This window comes from Pristiophorus japonicus, unplaced genomic scaffold (assembly GCF_044704955.1).
Source record: "Pristiophorus japonicus isolate sPriJap1 unplaced genomic scaffold, sPriJap1.hap1 HAP1_SCAFFOLD_367, whole genome shotgun sequence".
Taxonomy (NCBI): domain Eukaryota; kingdom Metazoa; phylum Chordata; class Chondrichthyes; family Pristiophoridae; genus Pristiophorus; species Pristiophorus japonicus.
The window spans coordinates 185614-204162 of NW_027253510.1; the positions used below are offsets into that span (position 1 = coordinate 185614).

Here is an 18549-nt window from a genome sequence, read left to right on the forward strand (position 1 = left end):
ATTGTAATTCGATCCACTTTGACTTCCTGAAGCGACAGAGTACAGAGCTCTCCAGAAGACAGCAAGGGCCTTACCCCAGTCCAGGTACATCCCTCCCCCAGCCAAAGTACCTTACCCCAGTCCAAGTATATCCCTCCCCCAGTCAAAGTACCTTACCCCAGACCAAGTATATCCCTCCCCCAGTCAAAGTACCTTACCCCAGACCAAGTATATCCCTCCCCCAGCCAAAGTACCTTACCCCAGTCCAGGTATATCCCTCCCCCAGCCAAAGTACCTTACCCCAGTCCAAGTATATCCCTCCCCCAGCCAAAGTACCTTACCCCAGTCCAAGTGCATAGCTAGAGGATTTGAGTATAGGAGCAGGGAGGTCTTACTGCAGTTGTACAGGGCCTTGGTGAGGCATCACCTGGAATATTGTGTTCAGTTTTGGTCTCCTAATCTGAGGAAGGACATTCTTGCTATTGAGGGAGTGCAGCGAAGGTTCACCAGACTGATTCCAGGGATGGCTGGACTGACATATGAGGAGAGACTGGATCAACTGGACCTTAATTCACTGGAGTTTAGAAGGATGAGAGGGGATCTCATAGAGACTTATAAGATTCTGACGGGACTGGACAGGTTAGATGTGGGAAGAATGTTCTCGATGTTGGGGAAGTCCAGAACCAGGGGACATAATCTTAGGATAAGGGGTAGGCCATTTAGGACTGAGATGAAGAGAAACTTCTTCACTCAGAGAGTAGTTAACCTGTGGAATTCCGTGCCAAAGAGAGTTGTTGATGCCAGTTCATTGGATATATTCAAGAGGGAGTTAGATATGGCCTTTACGGCTAAAGAGATCAAGGGGTATGGAGAGAAAGCAGGAAAAGGTTACTGAGGGAACTTAACGGTTGTGCTTATATTAAACCTGGTTTTAATGTTATACCGAGGGAGAGCTGTCTGTCTCGGTTGTGCTTATATTAAACCTGGTTTTAATGTTATACCGAGGGAGAGCTGTCTGTCTCGGTTGTGCTTATATTAAACCTGGTTTTAATGTTATACCGAGAGAGAGTTGTCTGTCTCGGTTGTGCTTATATTAAACCTGGTTTTAATGTTATACCGAGGGAGAGTTGTCTGTCTCGGTTGTGCTTATATTAAACCTGGTTTTAATGTTATACCGAGGGGGAGTTGCCTGTCTCGGTTGTACTTATATTAAACCTGGTTTTAATGTTATACCGAGGGAGAGCTGTCTGTCTCGGTTGTACTTATATTAAACCTGGTTTTAATGTTATACCGAGGGAGAGTTGCCTGTCTCGGTTGTACTTATATTAAACCTGGTTTTAATGTTATACCGAGGGGGAGTTGTCTGTCTCGGTTGTACTTATATTAAACCTGGTTTTAATGTTATACCGAGGGGGAGCTGTCTGTCTCGGTTGTGCTTATATTAAACCTGGTTTTAATGTTATACCGAGGGAGAGTTGCCTGTCTCGGTTGTGCTTATATTAAACCTGGTTTTAATGTTATACCGAGGGGGAGTTGCCTGTCTCGGTTGTGCTTATATTAAACCTGGTTTTAATGTTATACCGAGGGGGAGCTGCCTGTCTCGGTTGTGCTTATATTAAACCTGGTTTTAATGTTATACCGAGGGGGAGTTGCCTGTCTCGGTTGTACTTATATTAAACCTGGTTTTAATGTTATACCGAGGGGGAGCTGCCTGTCTCGGTTGTGCTTATATTAAACCTGGTTTTCTGAAGGACAGGAATCCGAGTCTTTACTCGATTCACCTGACTGCTGTTGAACTATACGTCACCTTTTGATATTTTACAGAGTTATCTGAAAAGTGGTCTCTGAATATCATCATCAGCATTGCAGTCTGTGACCTGGTATTAGCCGCCTTACTCTGCATCTTCATAGCCGCAGTATTCTACGTGAAAAAATGGGCATGTTTTCAAAGCAGATTAAAAGCGGAAGGGTAAATACAGTTTCATTTCCTGTCTCATTTCAGTCTGATATTGATTGGTGCAGGGGATGGAAGCAGCCCAAGAATGGGGGCAGACTAGCTGGGGACTGAGGGTTTTCTCTTGCTGTACAGGTCAATAAATACAAACATAAACAGCATTAAATCACCCAGTTATAAAATACACTGCAACTTCTCAGGTGATTAAAGGAGTTTTGTGTTTTACACCCTCTCTTTCAGTGTTTCTCTCCTTCTCCTTCTTCTGCCTCTCTCTGTCCATCTGTATCGCCCGCTCTCTCTCTCTCTCTCGCTGCCACACACTCTCATTGTCCCACCTGTTTTTTCCATGTGACTGTATCTCAACCTTTCCCTCCCTTTCTCTTATTGTCCTTCTGTATCTCTGTCCCGTGCTCTCGTTGTTGTGTTTTCTCTTTCTGCCCTTCCCTCCTTCTGCACCTTTGAAATTTTACGGCTGGAATTTTCCAGGTGGGAGCGCTGCTTCAGGCTGTGCGCTCAGCCGGGGGTCCATGTGCTCACGGCCTTGTGTCTTCCATATAACTGCCAATGTAAAGCGTCTATCTGTCTGTAACTCATCTACTCCTTTTATCACTTTGAACATCTCGATCAAATCCTCCCTCAATCTTCCTGTTTGAAGAAAATTCCATCTCAGTCGCTCTAGCCTATCCTTGTAACACAGACCCCCTCATCCCTGGTAACTCTGGGAATATCTGGTGCCATACTTCCCAGTCAGTGGGTCATAACAGAATGGCACCTGGGCCAGGAAATAGTGCGGGGAATCCTGTTAGACCGCTCTAACGCACGTGTGGAAAATGTGCAGGAGCCCATTTTACATCTTGTAATCTGTGGAAATGAATGCTAATGGTGCCTAGCAGCATTCCCCAGTTTTCCCAGGAGCAATGTCCATTGTGCTCTGCTCACCCACATAAAGTGAGCCAGTGCTTTCAGCAGGTCGGTACGCAAAGGGCTTCTGGCTTTTCCACAGCAGCGTTTTTGATGATGGACGTGGGATTTGAGAGCTGCGGCTGGTGATTGTATTTTTTAAAGTGCAGTTTTGTTTTATTAGTTGTGATGCACTGCATTGGAATTATTCCACATCACAGGATTCGCCAAAGTCCAAGGCATTGTTGTTGGTATCCGTGCCCACTTTGGACTCAACACATTACACCACGGTCTTCCTGAACTCCAGGGGTTTCTAACCCCCTCAATGTGCAGTTCAGTGACCAGCTCATCATGCGGTGAATGTTCTGATCCCTCCATTTTAAGACCGTCTACTGTGCCTAAACTCTTTCAAGGAGAAGGCAGACTGGGATCATGGCTCCTGAGAGACAAAGGCTATCCTCTGAGCTCTGGTTCCTGACATCATTGTGACAAGCGGGATCAAAGACACAACATGATGCACGCAGTCACCGGGATCATTAATCTCCAAGATGCACCAATGCTTTTCTAGTCCTGACCCCATCTACAAAATACACTGGCCCAATACACCCTGACCAACATAGACCTCTGCACTAACTCAACTACCACAGCGGCCCAGCCTATTGCCTGCTAATACCTAATTCTGCACTGTCAGATGGAAACTGTCTGCATCACAGGTTGGGCCTCTACTCATTGGCATTCAGAAGAATGAGAGGTGATCGTTTCGATACGTATAAGATTCTGAGATCCGTGACCGTCTCATCAGAGTTCCATCCCACTTCCCGGTTCCTTTGGACGTCCCCATGACCACATCCATTTTCCCTTCCATTCCAAAGCCCCAAAACTGAAATGAGAGACAACAGCAAAGATTAAAAATTCCAATCCAAATTTATATCAGAACAACATAATATATTTACTAATCACCCTTGTGCATTTCCTTCTATCCCCTTTTTGCTTTAACTAGTCTAGCGTTCCTCCGCTGAGGCACGGCTGGTGGAAGACTGCTGCGTGTCAGGGCCAGATACTACAGAAGGCCTTGCAGGACACCCTCGACCAGCTCTGGGCCTGGAAGGCTCGGCTGTAGACTCCACCACCTCAGGCTGGGCAGCAGCAGTCTGGGCTGGCTGGATGACGGCCAGCGACAAGTGCAATGGCGGAGTGGCAGTGGTGGGATCAGGATAGCTGTCATACTGAGAAAGGACAGCAGGTTCCTGCTCCACTGACCCAGTGCCACTCCCCCAGGGCAGCACCTCAACATCCCCAACAATTTGCTGGAGCACAGTTTGGTGGGCTGCTGCGAACTTGGATAGGTTAGGTAAGTGGGCAAATGCATGGCAGATGAAGTATAATGTGGATAAATGTGAGGTTATCCACTTTGGTGGTAAAAACAGAGAGACAGACTATTATCTGAATGGTGACAGATTAGGAAAAGGGGAGGTGCAACGAGACCTGGGTGTCGTGGGACATCGGTCACTGGGGGTTGGCTAGCAGGTACGGCAGGCGGTTGGGAGGGCGGGTGGCGTGTTGGCCTTCACGGCGGGGGGATTTGAGTGCAGGGGTGGGGAGGTGTTGCTGCGGTTGTGCAGGGCCCTGGTGAGGCTGTGCCTGGAGTGTTGTGTGCAGTTTTGGTCTCCTGACTTGAGGGGGGACACTCTTGCTGTTGAGAGGGTACAGCGAGGGTTCACCGGATTGATTCCCGGGATGGTGGGACTGACGTGTCTGGGTGAGGGGGGGGAGCTGGATCGACTGGGCTTGTATTCGCTGGAGTTCGGAGGAGTGAGAGGGATCTCATGGAAATGTTTAGGGTTCTGGCGGGTTTGGACAGGTTGGATGCGGGAGGGATGTTCCTGGTGTTAGGGGGGTCCGGGACCGGGGGTCACGGTCTAGGGATGGGGGTGGGCCATTTGGGGCCGAGATGGGGGGAAACTTCTTCGCCCGGGGGGTGGTGGACCTGTGGAATTCTCTACCACGGAAAGTTGTTGAGGCCAATTCACTAAATGTGTTCGGGAAGGAGTTAGATGTGGTCCTCGCTACTGGGAGGATTGGGGGGTGTGGCGGGGGAGCGGGAGTGGGGTGCTGGAGTTGCATGTTCGGCCATGAACTCGTTGAATGGCAGTACGGGCTCGAAGGGCCGAATGGCCTACTCCTGCACCTATTTTCTATGTTGCTATGTTTCAATGGTAGCTGTGGATGTACTGGATGACATGATTATACACCATATCCACTTGGAATATGCATCCACCACAACTAAAAACATCTTTCCCAGGAAGAGACCTGCAAAGTCAATGTGGATCCTGGACCATGGTTTAGATGGCCACAACCACAGACTCAGCGGCGATTTCGCTGATGCTTTAATTTAGCTGCATACAAGTGTTGCACTGATGCACACATGATTCCAGATCAGAGTCAATTCCAGGTCATCATACATGAGACCTGGCAATGGCTTTCATCATGACAATACCAGGATGAGTGCTATGTAGATCATGTACAAATTTCTCTCTGCCTTTCTTAGGCATAGTCTAAGGATAAGGGGTAAGCCACAGTCTAAGGATAAGGGGTAAGCCATTTAGGACCGAGATGAGGAGAAGTTTCTTCACCCAGAGAGTGGTGAACCTGTGGAATTCTCTACCACAGAAAGTTGTTGAGGCCAATTCACTAAATATATTCAAAAAGGAGTTAGATGTAGTCCTTACTACTAGGGGGATCAAGGGGTATGGCGAGAAAGCAGGAATGGGGTACTGAAGTTGCATGTTCAGCCATGAACTCATTGAATGGTGGTGCAGGCTCGAAGGGCCGAATGGCCTACTCTTGCACCTATTTTCTATGTTTCTATGTTTTTCTATGACAAGGCGGATGCAGAGAGGATGTTTCCACTGATACGGGAGACGAGAACTAGGAGGCATAATCTTAGTATAAGGGACCGCCCATTTAAAACTGAGATGAGGAGGAATTTCTTCCCTCAGAGGGTTGTAAATCTGTGGACTTCGCTGCCTCAGACAGCTGTGGAAGCTGGGGCATTGAATATATTTAAGACAGAGATAGACAGTTTCTTAACTGATAAGGGCATAAGGGGTTATGGGGAACGGGCAGGGAAGTGGACCTGAGTCCATGATCGGATCAGCCATGATCATATTAAATGGCGGAGCAGGCTCGAGGGGTTGTATGGCCTACTCCTGCTCCTATTTCTTATGTTCTTATGTTCATTGTTTTCGGTCCCTGCCACAAACTCCGTTCCCTAGCCACTGACTCCATCCCTCTCTCCAACTTCTGCCTGAGGTTGAACCAGACTGTTCGCAATCTTGGTGTCATATTTGACCCTGAAATGAGCTTTCAACCACATAGCCACAGCATAACTACAACCGCCTATTTCCACCTCCGTAACATCACCCATCTCCGCCCTTGCCTCAGCTCATCCGCTGCTGAAACCCTCATCCATGCCTTTGTTACCTCTAGACTTGACTATTCCAAAGCACTCTTGGCTGACCTCCCATATTATACCCTACGTAAACTAGAGGTGATCCAAAACTCGGCAGCCCGTGTCCGAACTCGCACCAAGTCCTGCTCACTCATCACCCCTGTGCTCGCTGACCTTCTGTTGCCTGGGCCCCAAGCTCTGGAACTCCCTGCCTAGACCTCTCCGCCTCTCTACCTCTCCTTCCTCCTTCAAGACGCTCCTTAAAACCTAACTCTTTGAACAAGCTTTTGATCACCTGCACCAATTTCTACTTATGTGGCTCAGTGTCAAATTCTTTATCTCAAATAATACTCCTGTGAAGCACCTTGGGACATTCACTACGTTAAAGGCACTATATAAATACAAATTGTTGTTGTTATGTATAGGAGACAAACATAACCCACTTCAATCAGGAGGAGTCGATCGAACATCAACCAAACGGTCATGACTTGTGCAGAATTTCATTTTAAGAGAGAGACGTTCTTTGAAGCTTCTGTGCTCTTTCCTGCTCATAGCAGTCCCAGTGTGAAGTTGTACAGAAACATTCACTGATATTTATGCTCACAGCAGTCCCAGTGTGAAGTTGTACAGAAACATTCACTGATATTTATGCTCACAGCAGTGCCAGTGTGAAGTTGTACAGAAACATTCACTGATATTTATGCTCACAGCAGTCCCAGTGTGAAGTTGTACAGAAACATTCACTGATATTTATGCTCACAGCAGTGCCAGTGTGAAGTTGTACAGAGACATTCACTGATATTTATGCTCACAGCAGTGCCAGTGTGAAGTTGTACAGAAACATTCACTGATATTTATGCTCACAGCAGTGCCAGTGTGAAGTTGTACAGAGACATTCACTGATATTTATGCTCACAGCAGTGCCAGTGTGAAGTTGATCTACAGAAACATTCACTGATATTTATGCTCACAGCAGTGCCAGTGTGAAGTTGTACAGAAACATTCACTGATATTTATGCTCACAGCAGTGCCAGTGTGAAGTTGTACAGAGACATTCACTGATATTTATGCTCACAGCAGTGCCAGTGTGAAGTTGATCTACAGAAACATTCACTGATATTTATGCTCACAGCAGTGCCAGTGTGAAGTTGTACAGAAACATTCACTGATATTTATGCTCACAGCAGTGCCAGTGTGAAGTTGTTGTACAGAAACATTCACTGATATTTATGCTCACAGCAGTGCCAGTGTGAAGTTGTACAGAAACATTCACTGATATTTATGCTCACAGCAGTGCCAGTGTGAAGTTGTTGTACAGAGACATTCACTGATATTTATGCTCACAGCAGTGTCAGTGTGAAGTTGTACAGAAACATTCACTGATATTTATGCTCACAGCAGTGCCAGTGTGAAGTTGTACAGAGACATTCACTGATATTTATGCTCACAGCAGTGCCAGTGTGAAGTTGTTGTACAGAAACATTCACTGATATTTATGCTCACAGCAGTGCCAGTGTGAAGTTGTACAGAGACATTCACTGATATTTATGCTCACAGCAGTGCCAGTGTGAAGTTGTACAGAAACATTCACTGATATTTATGCTCACAGCAGTGCCAGTGTGAAGTTGTACAGAGACATTCACTGATATTTATGCTCACAGCAGTGCCAGTGTGAAGTTGTACAGAAACATTCACTGATATTTATGCTCACAGCAGTGCCAGTGTGAAGTTGTACAGAGACATTCACTGATATTCATGCTCACAGCAGTGCCAGTGTGAAGTTGTACAGAAACATTCACTGATATTTATGCTCACAGCAGTGCCAGTGTGAAGTTGTTGTACAGAAACATTCACTGATATTTATACTCACAGCAGTGCCAGTGTGAAGTTGTTGTACAGAAACATTCACTGATATTTATGCTCACAGCAGGGCCAGTGTGAAGTTGTTGTACAGAGACATTCACTGATATTTATGCTCACAGCAGTGCCAGTGTGAAGTTGTACAGAGACATTCACTGATATTTATGCTCACAGCAGTGCCAGTGTGAAGTTGTACAGAAACATTCACTGATATTTATGCTCACAGCAGTGCCAGTGTGAAGTTGTACAGAAACATTCACTGATATTTATACTCACAGCAGTGCCAGTGTGAAGTTGTTGTACAGAAACATTCACTGATATTTATACTCACAGCAGTGCCAGTGTGAAGTTGTTGTACAGAAACATTCACTGATATTCATGCTCATAGCAGTGCCAGTGTGAAGTTGTACAGAAACATTCACTGATATTTATGCTCACAGCAGTGCCAGTGTGAAGTTGTTGTACAGAAACATTCACTGATATTTATGCTCACAGCAGTGCCAGTGTGAAGTTGTACAGAAACATTCACTGATATTTATGCTCACAGCAGTGCCAGTGTGAAGTTGTTGTACAGAAACATTCACTGATATTTATGCTCACAGCAGTGCCAGTGTGAAGTTGTTGTACAGAAACATTCACTGATATTTATGCTCACAGCAGTGCCAGTGTGAAGTTGTACAGAGACATTCACTGATATTTATGCTCACAGCAGTGCCAGTGTGAAGTTGTACAGAAACATTCACTGATATTTATGCTCACAGCAGTGCCAGTGTGAAGTTGTACAGAAACATTCACTGATATTTATGTTCACAGCAGTGCCAGTGTGAAGTTGTACAGAAAGATTCACTGATATTTATGCTCACAGCAGTGCCAGTGTAAAGTTGTTGTACAGAAACATTCACTGATATTTATGCTCACAGCAGTGCCAGTGTGAAGTTGTACAGAAACATTCACTGATATTTATGCTCACAGCAGTGCCAGTGTGAAGTTGTACAGAAACATTCACTGATATTTATGCTCACAGCAGTGCCAGTGTGAAGTTGTACAGAAACATTCACTGATATTTATGTTCACAGCAGTGCCAGTGTGAAGTTGTACAGAAACATTCACTGATATTCATGCTCATAGCAGTGCCAGTGTGAAGTTGTACAGAGACATTCACTGATATTTATGCTCACAGCAGTGCCAGTGTGAAGTTGGTCTACAGAAACATTCACTGATATTTATGCTCACAGCAGTGCCAGTGTGAAGTTGGTCTACAGAAACATTCACTGATATTTATGCTCACAGCAGTGCCAGTGTGAAGTTGTTGTACAGAAACATTCACTGATATTTATGCTCACAGCAGTGCCAGTGTGTAGTTGCACAGAAACATTCACTGATATTTATGCTCACAGCAGTGCCAGTGTGAAGCTGTACAGAAACATTCACTGATATTTATGCTCACAGCAGTGCCAGTGTCATGTTGTTGTACAGAAACATTCACTGATATATATGCTCACAGCAGTGCCAGTGTGAAGTTGTTGTACAGAAACATTCACTGATATTTATACTCACAGCAGTGCCAGTGTGAAGTTGTACAGAAACATTCACTGATATTTATGCTCACAGCAGTGCCAGTGTGAAGTTGTTGTACAGAAACATTCACTGATATTTATGCTCACAGCAGTGCCAGTGTGAAGTTGTTGTACTGAAACATTCACTGATATTTATGCTCACAGCAGTGCCAGTGTGAAGTTGTACAGAAACATTCACTGATATTTATGCTCACAGCAGTGCCAGTGTGTAGTTGCACAGAAACATTCACTGATATTTATGCTCACAGCAGTGCCAGTGTGAAGTTGTACAGAAACATTCACTGATATTTATGCTCACAGCAGTGCCAGTGTCATGTTGTTGTACAGAAACATTCACTGATATATATGCTCACAGCAGTGCCAGTGTGAAGTTGTTGTACAGAAACATTCACTGATATTTATACTCACAGCAGTGCCAGTGTGAAGTTGTACAGAAACATTCACTGATATTTATGCTCACAGCAGTGCCAGTGTGAAGTTGTTGTACAGAAACATTCACTGATATTTATGCTCACAGCAGTGCCAGTGTGAAGTTGTTGTACAGAAACATTCACTGATATTTATGCTCACAGCAGTGCCAGTGTGAAGTTGTTGTACAGAAACATTCACTGATATTTATGCTGTAAATGAATCATTGACTTTCTGTTTCTGCACCATCTCCCTAGGCCCCCCGCTGGAGAGCTTAACACGGTGTATGCAACAGTCAGTGGTAAGAAACCCAATTCATTACTCATTCCGCTGATTAGTCCGAATAATATTTATTGTTTTGTGATGTTTCTAAAAATCAATCGGATGAATCTTCTACTTATTGTTATCTCTGAAAAATGGAACACTTTCCCATTTCAAGCACTCAATAGCTGCATCAAGCTGGTGAAGATATAGGAGAGTCAGCTGTGGAATAAAGCTCCCTCTGTCGGGCATCACTAATGTGCCTCACCCTCAGACTTGGAACAGAGCTCACCACTGGAACAATTTCTACTTCAATTCTTGCCGCCTCTCTCAGCAATGTTGATGTTTAGTGTCCAGTGAGGGACGTGTTGTACTGAGATTTATACCACACAAACCGGACTCGTGATGTAGTACACGTGGGGAGCGACGCAGTGTGTGTGGGGAGTGTGTGTGTGGGGGGTGACACAGTGTGTATGGGGAGCGACACAGTGTGTGTGGGTGTGTGTGTGTGTGTGGGGGGAGGGGGGGAGTGTATGTTTGGGGAGTGTGCACGCGAGTGGGGAGTGTGTGTGTGTGGAGAGTGTGTGTGTGTGTGTGTATGGGGTGTGTGTGTGCGGGGAGTGTGTGTGTGTGCGGGGAGTGTGTGTGTGTGCGGGGAGTGTGTGTGTGTGCGGGGAGTGTGTGTGTGTGCGTGGGGGGGGAATGTATGTTTGGGGAGTGTGCATGCGCGTGGGGAGTGTGTGTGTGTGGGGAGTGTGTGTATGTGTATGGGGTGTATGTGTGTGGGGATTGTGTGTGTGTGTGTGTGGGGAGTGACGCAGTGTGAGTGTGTGTGGGGAGTGACGCAGTGTGTGTGTGTGGGGAGTGTGTGTGTGTGGGGAGTGTGTGTGTGTGGGGAGTGACGCAGTGTGTGTGTGTATGTGGGGAGTGACGCAGTGTATGTGGGGAGTGACGCAGTGTATGTGGGAAGTGCTGCAGTGTAGGATAGGCAAGCAGAGTTATGGATGAGCTAAAGTTTATGTTCGGCGGAGGATGTGAGGCCAACCAGGAGAGCACTGCAATAGTCGAGTCTTGAAGTGATAAAGTCAGGGTGAGAGTGTCTGCAGCAGGTGGCCAGAGATGGCCGATGGTTTTTTAATCGTTCACAAAGAGCATTTATTGCCCTTGGGAAGGTGCAGCCCGTGAGGTGATGCTACTCCCACAGTGAGTATATTTCTTGGTCGCAGTTTGTTACAACTGTGTGTCTTGCTCGGTCATGTCAGAGGGCAGTTAGAACTCAACCACATTGCTGTGGTCTGGAGTCACATATTGGCCAGATTTCATTCCCTAAAGGACATTGGGGAACCAGAATCTGGTAGTTTCATGGTCACCATTACTGATACTAGATTTTTATTCCAGATTTATTTAATTAGAACCATAGAATAGAATCCTGGAATGGTTACAGCACAGAGGGAGGCCATTCGGCCCGTCGAGCCCGTGCTGGCTCTCTGTAAGAGCACTTCAGTGAGTCCCTCTCTCCCGCCCTCTCCCCGTAGCTCTGTAAACCTGTTCCCTTCGGGTACTGACCTATTCCCTTCTGAAAGCTACGATTGAATCTGCCTCCACCAAGCTTTCAGGCACTGCATTCCAGATCATAACCACTCGCTGCGTCAAAAGGTTTTACCTCATTGGTTCTTCTGACAATCACCTTAAATCTGTGACCTCTGGTTCCCGACCCTTCCACCAATGGGAACAGTTTCTCTCTATCTACTCTGTCTGGACCCCTCATGATTTTGATCACCTCTCTCAGATCTCCTCTCAATCCTCTCTGCTCCAAGGAGAACAACCCCAGTTTCTCCAGTCTGTCCATGTAACTGAAGTCCCTCATCCCTGGAACATTCTTGTAAATATTTTCTGCACCCTCTCGAAGGCCTTCACATCCTTCCTAAAGTGTGGTGCCCAGAATTGGACACAATACTCCAGTTTAGGCCGAACCAGTGTTTTATAAAGGTTCACCATAACTTCCCTGCTTTTGTACTCTATGCCTCTATTTATGAAGCCCAGGATGCCAAATACTTTTTTAACCACTTTCTCATCCTGCCACCTTCAACGATTTGTGCTCATGTACCCCCAGGTCTCTCTGTTCATGCACCCACTTCAGGATTGTACCCTTTAGTTTATATTTCCTCTCCTCATTCTTCTGATCAAAATGTATCACTTCACACTTTTCTGTGTTAATCAGCGACCTGTCCGCCCATTTCACCAGCCTGTCTATGTCTTCCTGGTCTGTCACTATCCTCCTCACTGTTCACTGTACTTCCAGATATTGTGTCATCTGTACATTTTGAAATTGTGCCCTGTGCACCCACGTCCAAGTCATTCTGTTTGTAGCCACCAGATGGCGTCATTGTTGGAGACCACTGAGCAGCACGCTCATGGTATAAAAGGCCAGCCATTTTGAGAGTCAGGCACTTTGAGCCTAAATAAGACAGAGCCAAGGTTGTACCTTGCTTAGTTAAACAGTACTCAGCTTGAACCTTTATTCCATACATTACATTTGGCGACGAGAATTCAAGAACCTTTGTTTGCAAAATGAACACGATTGGATTTTTAGAGCAAGTCGTGGAGGGAGAAGATTGGGCAGACTTTGTGAGCCATTTGAACCAGTACTTCATGGCCAACAAAATGAAGTGGGTCAACGATGCAGATCGGCGCCTAGCTGTGTTCCTCACTGTGTACGGTTCAAAGATCTGTGGTCTGATAAAGAATCTACTCATGCCTAGTGATCCAACAGAGAAAACGTACGAGTAGTTGCGTACATTGGTACGGGAGCACCTCAAGCCAGACGACAGCATCATCATCTCGAGATACAGGTTTTATACACACGTTCGATCGGAGTGCCAGAGCACGGCGGAATTCGTTGCTGACCTGAGACGTCTAGCGGGACTGTGTAAGTTCAGGACAGTGTTGGCAGACATGCTGCGGGACTTCTTTGTTCTCAGTATCAACCACGATGTGATCCTGCACAAACTTCTGGCGGTGGAGGAGTTGGATTTAAAAAGGGCCATCCAGATCGCTCAATCATGTATCATAGAAACATAGAAACATAGAAACATAGAAACATAGAAAATAGGTGCAGGAGTAGGCCATTCGGCCCTTCTAGCCTGCACCGCCATTCAATGAGTTCATGGCTGAACATGCAACTTCAGTACCCCATTCCTGCTTTCTCACCATACCCCTTGATTCCCCTAGTAGTAAGGATTTCATCTAACTCCTTTTTGAATATATTTAGTGAATTGGCCTCAACAACTTTCTGTGGTAGAGAATTCCACAGGTTCACCACTCTCTGGGTGAAGAAATTCCTCCTCATCTCGGTCCTAAATGGCTTCCCCCTTATCCTTAGACTGTGTCCCCTGGTTCTGGACTTCCCCAACATTGGGAACATTCTTCCTGCATCTAACCTGTCTAACCCCGTCAGAATTTTAAACGTTTCTATGAGGTCCCCTCTCATTCTTCTGAACTCCAGTGAATACAAGCCCAGTTGATACAGTCTTTCTTGATAGGTCAGTCCCACCATCCCGGGAATCAGTCTGGTGAACCTTCGCTGCACTCCATAGCAAGAATGTCCTTCCTCAGGTTAGGAGACCAAAACTGTACACAATACTCCAGGTGTGGCCTCACCAAGGCCCTGTACAATTGTAGCAACACCTCCCTGCCCTTGTACTCAAATCCCCTCGCTATGAAGGCCAACATGCCATTTGCTTTCTTAACCGCCTGCTGTACCTGCATGCCAACCTTCAATGACTGATGTACCATGACACCCAGGTCTCTTTGCACCTCCCCTTTTCCTAATCTGTCACCATTCAGATAATAGTCTGTCTCTCTGTTTTTACCACCAAAGTGGATAACCTCACATTTATCCACATTATACTTCATCTGCCATGCATTTGCCCACTCACCTAACCTATCCAAGTCGCTCTGCAGCCTCATAGAATCCTCCTTGCAGCTCACACTGCCACCCAACTTAGTGTCATCCGCAAATTTGGAGATACTACATTTAATCCCCTCGTCTAAATCATTAATGTACAGTGTAAACAGCTGGGGTCCCAGCACAGAACCTTGCGGTACCCCACTAGTCACTGCTTGCCATTCTGAAAAGTACCCATTTACTCCTACTCTTTGCTTCCTGTCTGACAACCAGTTCTCAATCCATGTCAGCACACTACCCCCAATCCCATGTTCTTTAACGTTGCACATTAATCTCTTGTGTGGGACCTTGTCGAAAGCCTTCTGAAAGTCCAAATATACCACATCAACTGGTTCTCCCTTGTCCACTCTACTGGAAACATCCTCAAAAAATTCCATAAGATTTGTCAAGCATGATTTCCCTTTCCAAATCCATGCTGATTTGGACCTATCATATTACCTCTTTCCAAATGCACTGCTATGACATCCTTAATAATTGATTCCATCATTTTACCCACTACCGATGTCAGGCTGACCGGTCTGTAATTCCCTGTTTTCTCTTTCCCTCCTTTTTTAAAAAGTGGGGTTACATTGGCTACCCTCCACTCCATAGGAACTGATCCAGAGTCAATGGAATGTTGGAAAATGACTGTCAATGCATCCACTATTTCCAAGGCCACCTCCTTAAGTACTCTGGGATGCAGTCCATCAGGCCCTGGGGATTTAATCCCATCAATTTCCCCAACACAATTTCCCGACTAATAAGGATTTCCCTCAGTTCCTCCTCCTTACTAGACCCTCCGACCCCTTTTATATCCGGAAGGTTGTTTGTGTCCTCCTCAGTGAATACCGAACCAAAGTATTTGTTCAATTGGTCCGCCATTTCTTTGTTCCCCATTATGACTTCCCCTGATTCTGACTGCAGGGGACCTACGTTTGTCTTTACTAACCTTTTTCTCTTTACATATCTATAGAAACTTTTGCAATCCATCTTAATGTTCCCTGCAAGCTTCTTCTCATACTCCATTTTCCCTGCCCTAATCAAACCCTTTGTCCTCCTCTGCTGAGTTCTAAATTTCTCCCAGTCCCCGGGTTCGCTGCTATTTCTGGCCAATTTGTATGCCACTTCCTTGGCTTTAATGCTATCCCTGATTTCCCTTGATAGCCACGGTTGAGCCACCTTCCCTTTTTTATTTTTACGACAGACAGGAATGTACAATTGTTGTAGTTCATCCATGCGGTCTCTAAATGTCTGCCATTGCCCATCCACAGTCAACCCCTTCAGTATCATTCGCCAATCTATCCTAGCCAATTCACGCCTCATACCTTCAAAGTTACCCTTCTTTAAGTTCTGGACCATGGTCTCTGAATTAACTGTTTCATTCTCCATCCTAATGCAGAATTCCACCATATTATGGTCACTCTTCCCCAAGGGGCCTCGCACAACGAGATTGCTAATTAATCCTCTCTCATTACACAACACCCAGTCTAAGATGGCCTCCCCCTTAGTTGGTTCCTCGACATATTGGTCTAAAAAACCATCCCTTATGCACTCCAGGAAATCCTCCTCTACCGTATTGCTTCCAGTTGGGTTAACCCAATCTATGTGCATATTAAAGTCACCCATTATAACTGCTGCACCTTTATTGCACGCACCCCTAATTTCATGTTTGATGCCCTCCCCAACATCACTACTACTGTTTGGAGGTCTGTACACAACTCCCACTAACGTTTTTTGTCCTTTGGTATTCTGCAGCTCTACCCATATAGATTCCACATCATCCAAGCTAATGTCCTTCCGAACTATTGCCTTAATTTGCTCCTTAACCAGCAATGCTACCCCACCTCCTTTTCCTTTTATTCTATCTTTCCTGAATGTTGAATACCCCTGGATGTTGAGTTCCCAGCCCTGATCATCCTGGAGCCACGTCTCCGTAATCCCAATCACATCATTTTTGTTAACATCTATTTGCACAGTTAATTCATCCACTTTATTGCGGATACTCCTTGCATTAAGACACAAAGCCTTCAGGCTTGTTCTTTTAACACCCTTTGTCCTTTTAGAATTTTGCTGTACAGTGGCCCTTTTTGTTCTTTGCCTTGGGTTTCTCTGCCCTCCACTTTTCCTCATCTCCTTTCTGTCTTTTGCTGTTGCCTCCTTTTTGTTTCCCTCTGTCTCCCTGCATTGGTTCCCATCCTCAGTTTAAATCCTCCCCAACAGCACTAGCAAACACTCCCCCTAGGACATTGGTTCCGGTCCTGCCCAGGTGCAGACTGTCCGGTTTGTACTGGTCCCACCTCCACCAGAACCGGTTCCAATGCCCCAGGAATTTGAATCCCTCCCTGTTGCACCACTGCTCAAGCCACGTATTCATCTGCGCTATCCTGCGATTCCTACTCTGACTATCATGTGGCACTGGTAGCAATCCCGAGATTACTACTTTTGAGGTCCTACTTTTTAATTTAGCTCCTAGCTCCTTAAATTCGTTTCGTAGGACCTCATCCCTCTTTTTACCTATGTCGTTGGTACCAATGTGCACCACGACAACTGGCTGTTCTCCCTCCCTTTTTAGAATGTCCTGCACCCGCTCCGAGACATCCTTGACCCTTGCACCAGGGAGGCAACATACCATCCTGGAGTCTCGGTTGCGGCCGCAGAAACGCCTATCTATTCCCCTCACCATTGAATCCCCAATCACTATAGCTCTCCCACTCTTTTTCCTGCCCTCCTGTGCAGCAGAGCCAGCCATGGTGCCATGAACTTGGCTGCTGCTGCCCTCCCCTGATGAGTCATCCCCCTCAACAGTACCCAAAGCAGTGTATCTGTTTTGCAGGGGGATGACCACAGGGGACACCTGCACTACCTTCCTTGCACTGCTCTTCCTGTTGGTCTTCCATTCCCTATCTGGCTGTGGACCCTTTCCCTGCGGTACGACCAACTCGCTACACGTGATACTCACGTCAATCTCAGCATCGTGGATGCTCCAGAGAGAATCCACCCTCAGCTCCAACTCCGCAACGCGGACCGTCAGGAGCTGGAGGTGGACACACTTCCTGCAAATATAGTCGTCAGGGACACTGGTGTCGTCCCTGAGTTCCCACATGGTACAGGAGGAGCATAACACCCGACCGAGCTCTCCTGCCATGACTTAACCCTTAGATACACTTAAATTGGCAACAACAATGTTAAAAGTTACTCACTGATATAGAAGAGAAAAAAGAAAAACTACTCACCAATCATCAGCCAATCACTTACCCTCTTGGCTGTGACGTCACCTTTTGATTTCTTTCTACTTCTTTTTTGCCTTCTCCCTGTCGCTGCACAAGTCCCGCCTTTTATAGGCCTCTCCACGCACCTCCTCGACGCTGGGCCCCGGACTCCCTGCTGTGCCTTTTATAGGCCTCTCCACGCACCTCCTCGACGCTGGGCCCCGGACTCCCTGCTGTGCCTTTTATAGGCCTCTCCACGCACCTCCTCGACGCTGGGCCCCGGACTCCCTGCTGTGCCTTTTATAGGCCACTCCACGCACCTCCTCGAGGCTGGGCCCCGGACTCCCTGCTGTGCCTTTTATAGGCCTCTCCACGCACCTCCTCGACGCTGGGCTCCGGACTCCCTGCTGTGCCTTTTATAGGCCTCTCCACGCACCTCCTCGACGCTGGGCCCCGGACTCCCTGCTGTGCCTTTTATAGGCCTCTCCACGCACCTCCTCGAGGCTGGGCCCCGGACTCCCTGCTGTGCCTTTTATAGGCCTCTCCATGCACCTCCTCGAGGCTGGGCCCCGGACTCCCTGCTGTGCCTTTTATAGGCCTCTCCACGCACCTCCTCGACGCTGGGCCCCGGACTCCCTGCTGTGCCTTTTATAGGCCTCTCCATGCACCTCCTCGAGGCTGGGCCCCGGACTCCCTGCTGTGCCTTTTATAGGCCTCTCCACGCACCTCCTCGACGCTGGGCCCCGGACTCCCTGCTGTGCCTTTTATAGGCCTCTCCACGCACCTCCTCGACGCTGGCCCCGGACTCCCTGCTGTGCCTTTTATAGGCCTCTCCACGCACCTCCGACGCTGGGCCCCGGACTCCCTGCTGTGCCTTTTATAGGCCTCTCCACGCACCTCCGACGCTGCTCCCGAGTGCCGCCGACGCAGTCGATGATGGACAGGAGTCTAAAGCAAATATCGGTGAAGAACGAAACCTCCTCAAGTACTGTAAATGTGATTGA

The 18549-nt window shown here is 46.9% G+C and overlaps 1 protein-coding gene across 5 annotated transcripts in view; it reads left to right on the forward strand.

Moving 5' to 3' along the window:
* LOC139250296 (uncharacterized) overlaps nt 1-18549 on the forward strand; it is a 169533-nt gene that overhangs the window by 130107 nt on the left and 20877 nt on the right. For 4 of the 5 annotated variants that reach the window (XM_070872785.1, XM_070872788.1, XM_070872787.1 and 1 more), the window contains 2 exons: nt 1804-1948; nt 10387-10430. In XM_070872785.1, the coding sequence (XP_070728886.1) occupies nt 1804-1948; nt 10387-10430 (189 nt within the window). The remainder of the gene's footprint in view (nt 1-1803; nt 1949-10386; nt 10431-18549) is intronic. The other variant, XM_070872789.1, reaches the window with a different exon arrangement.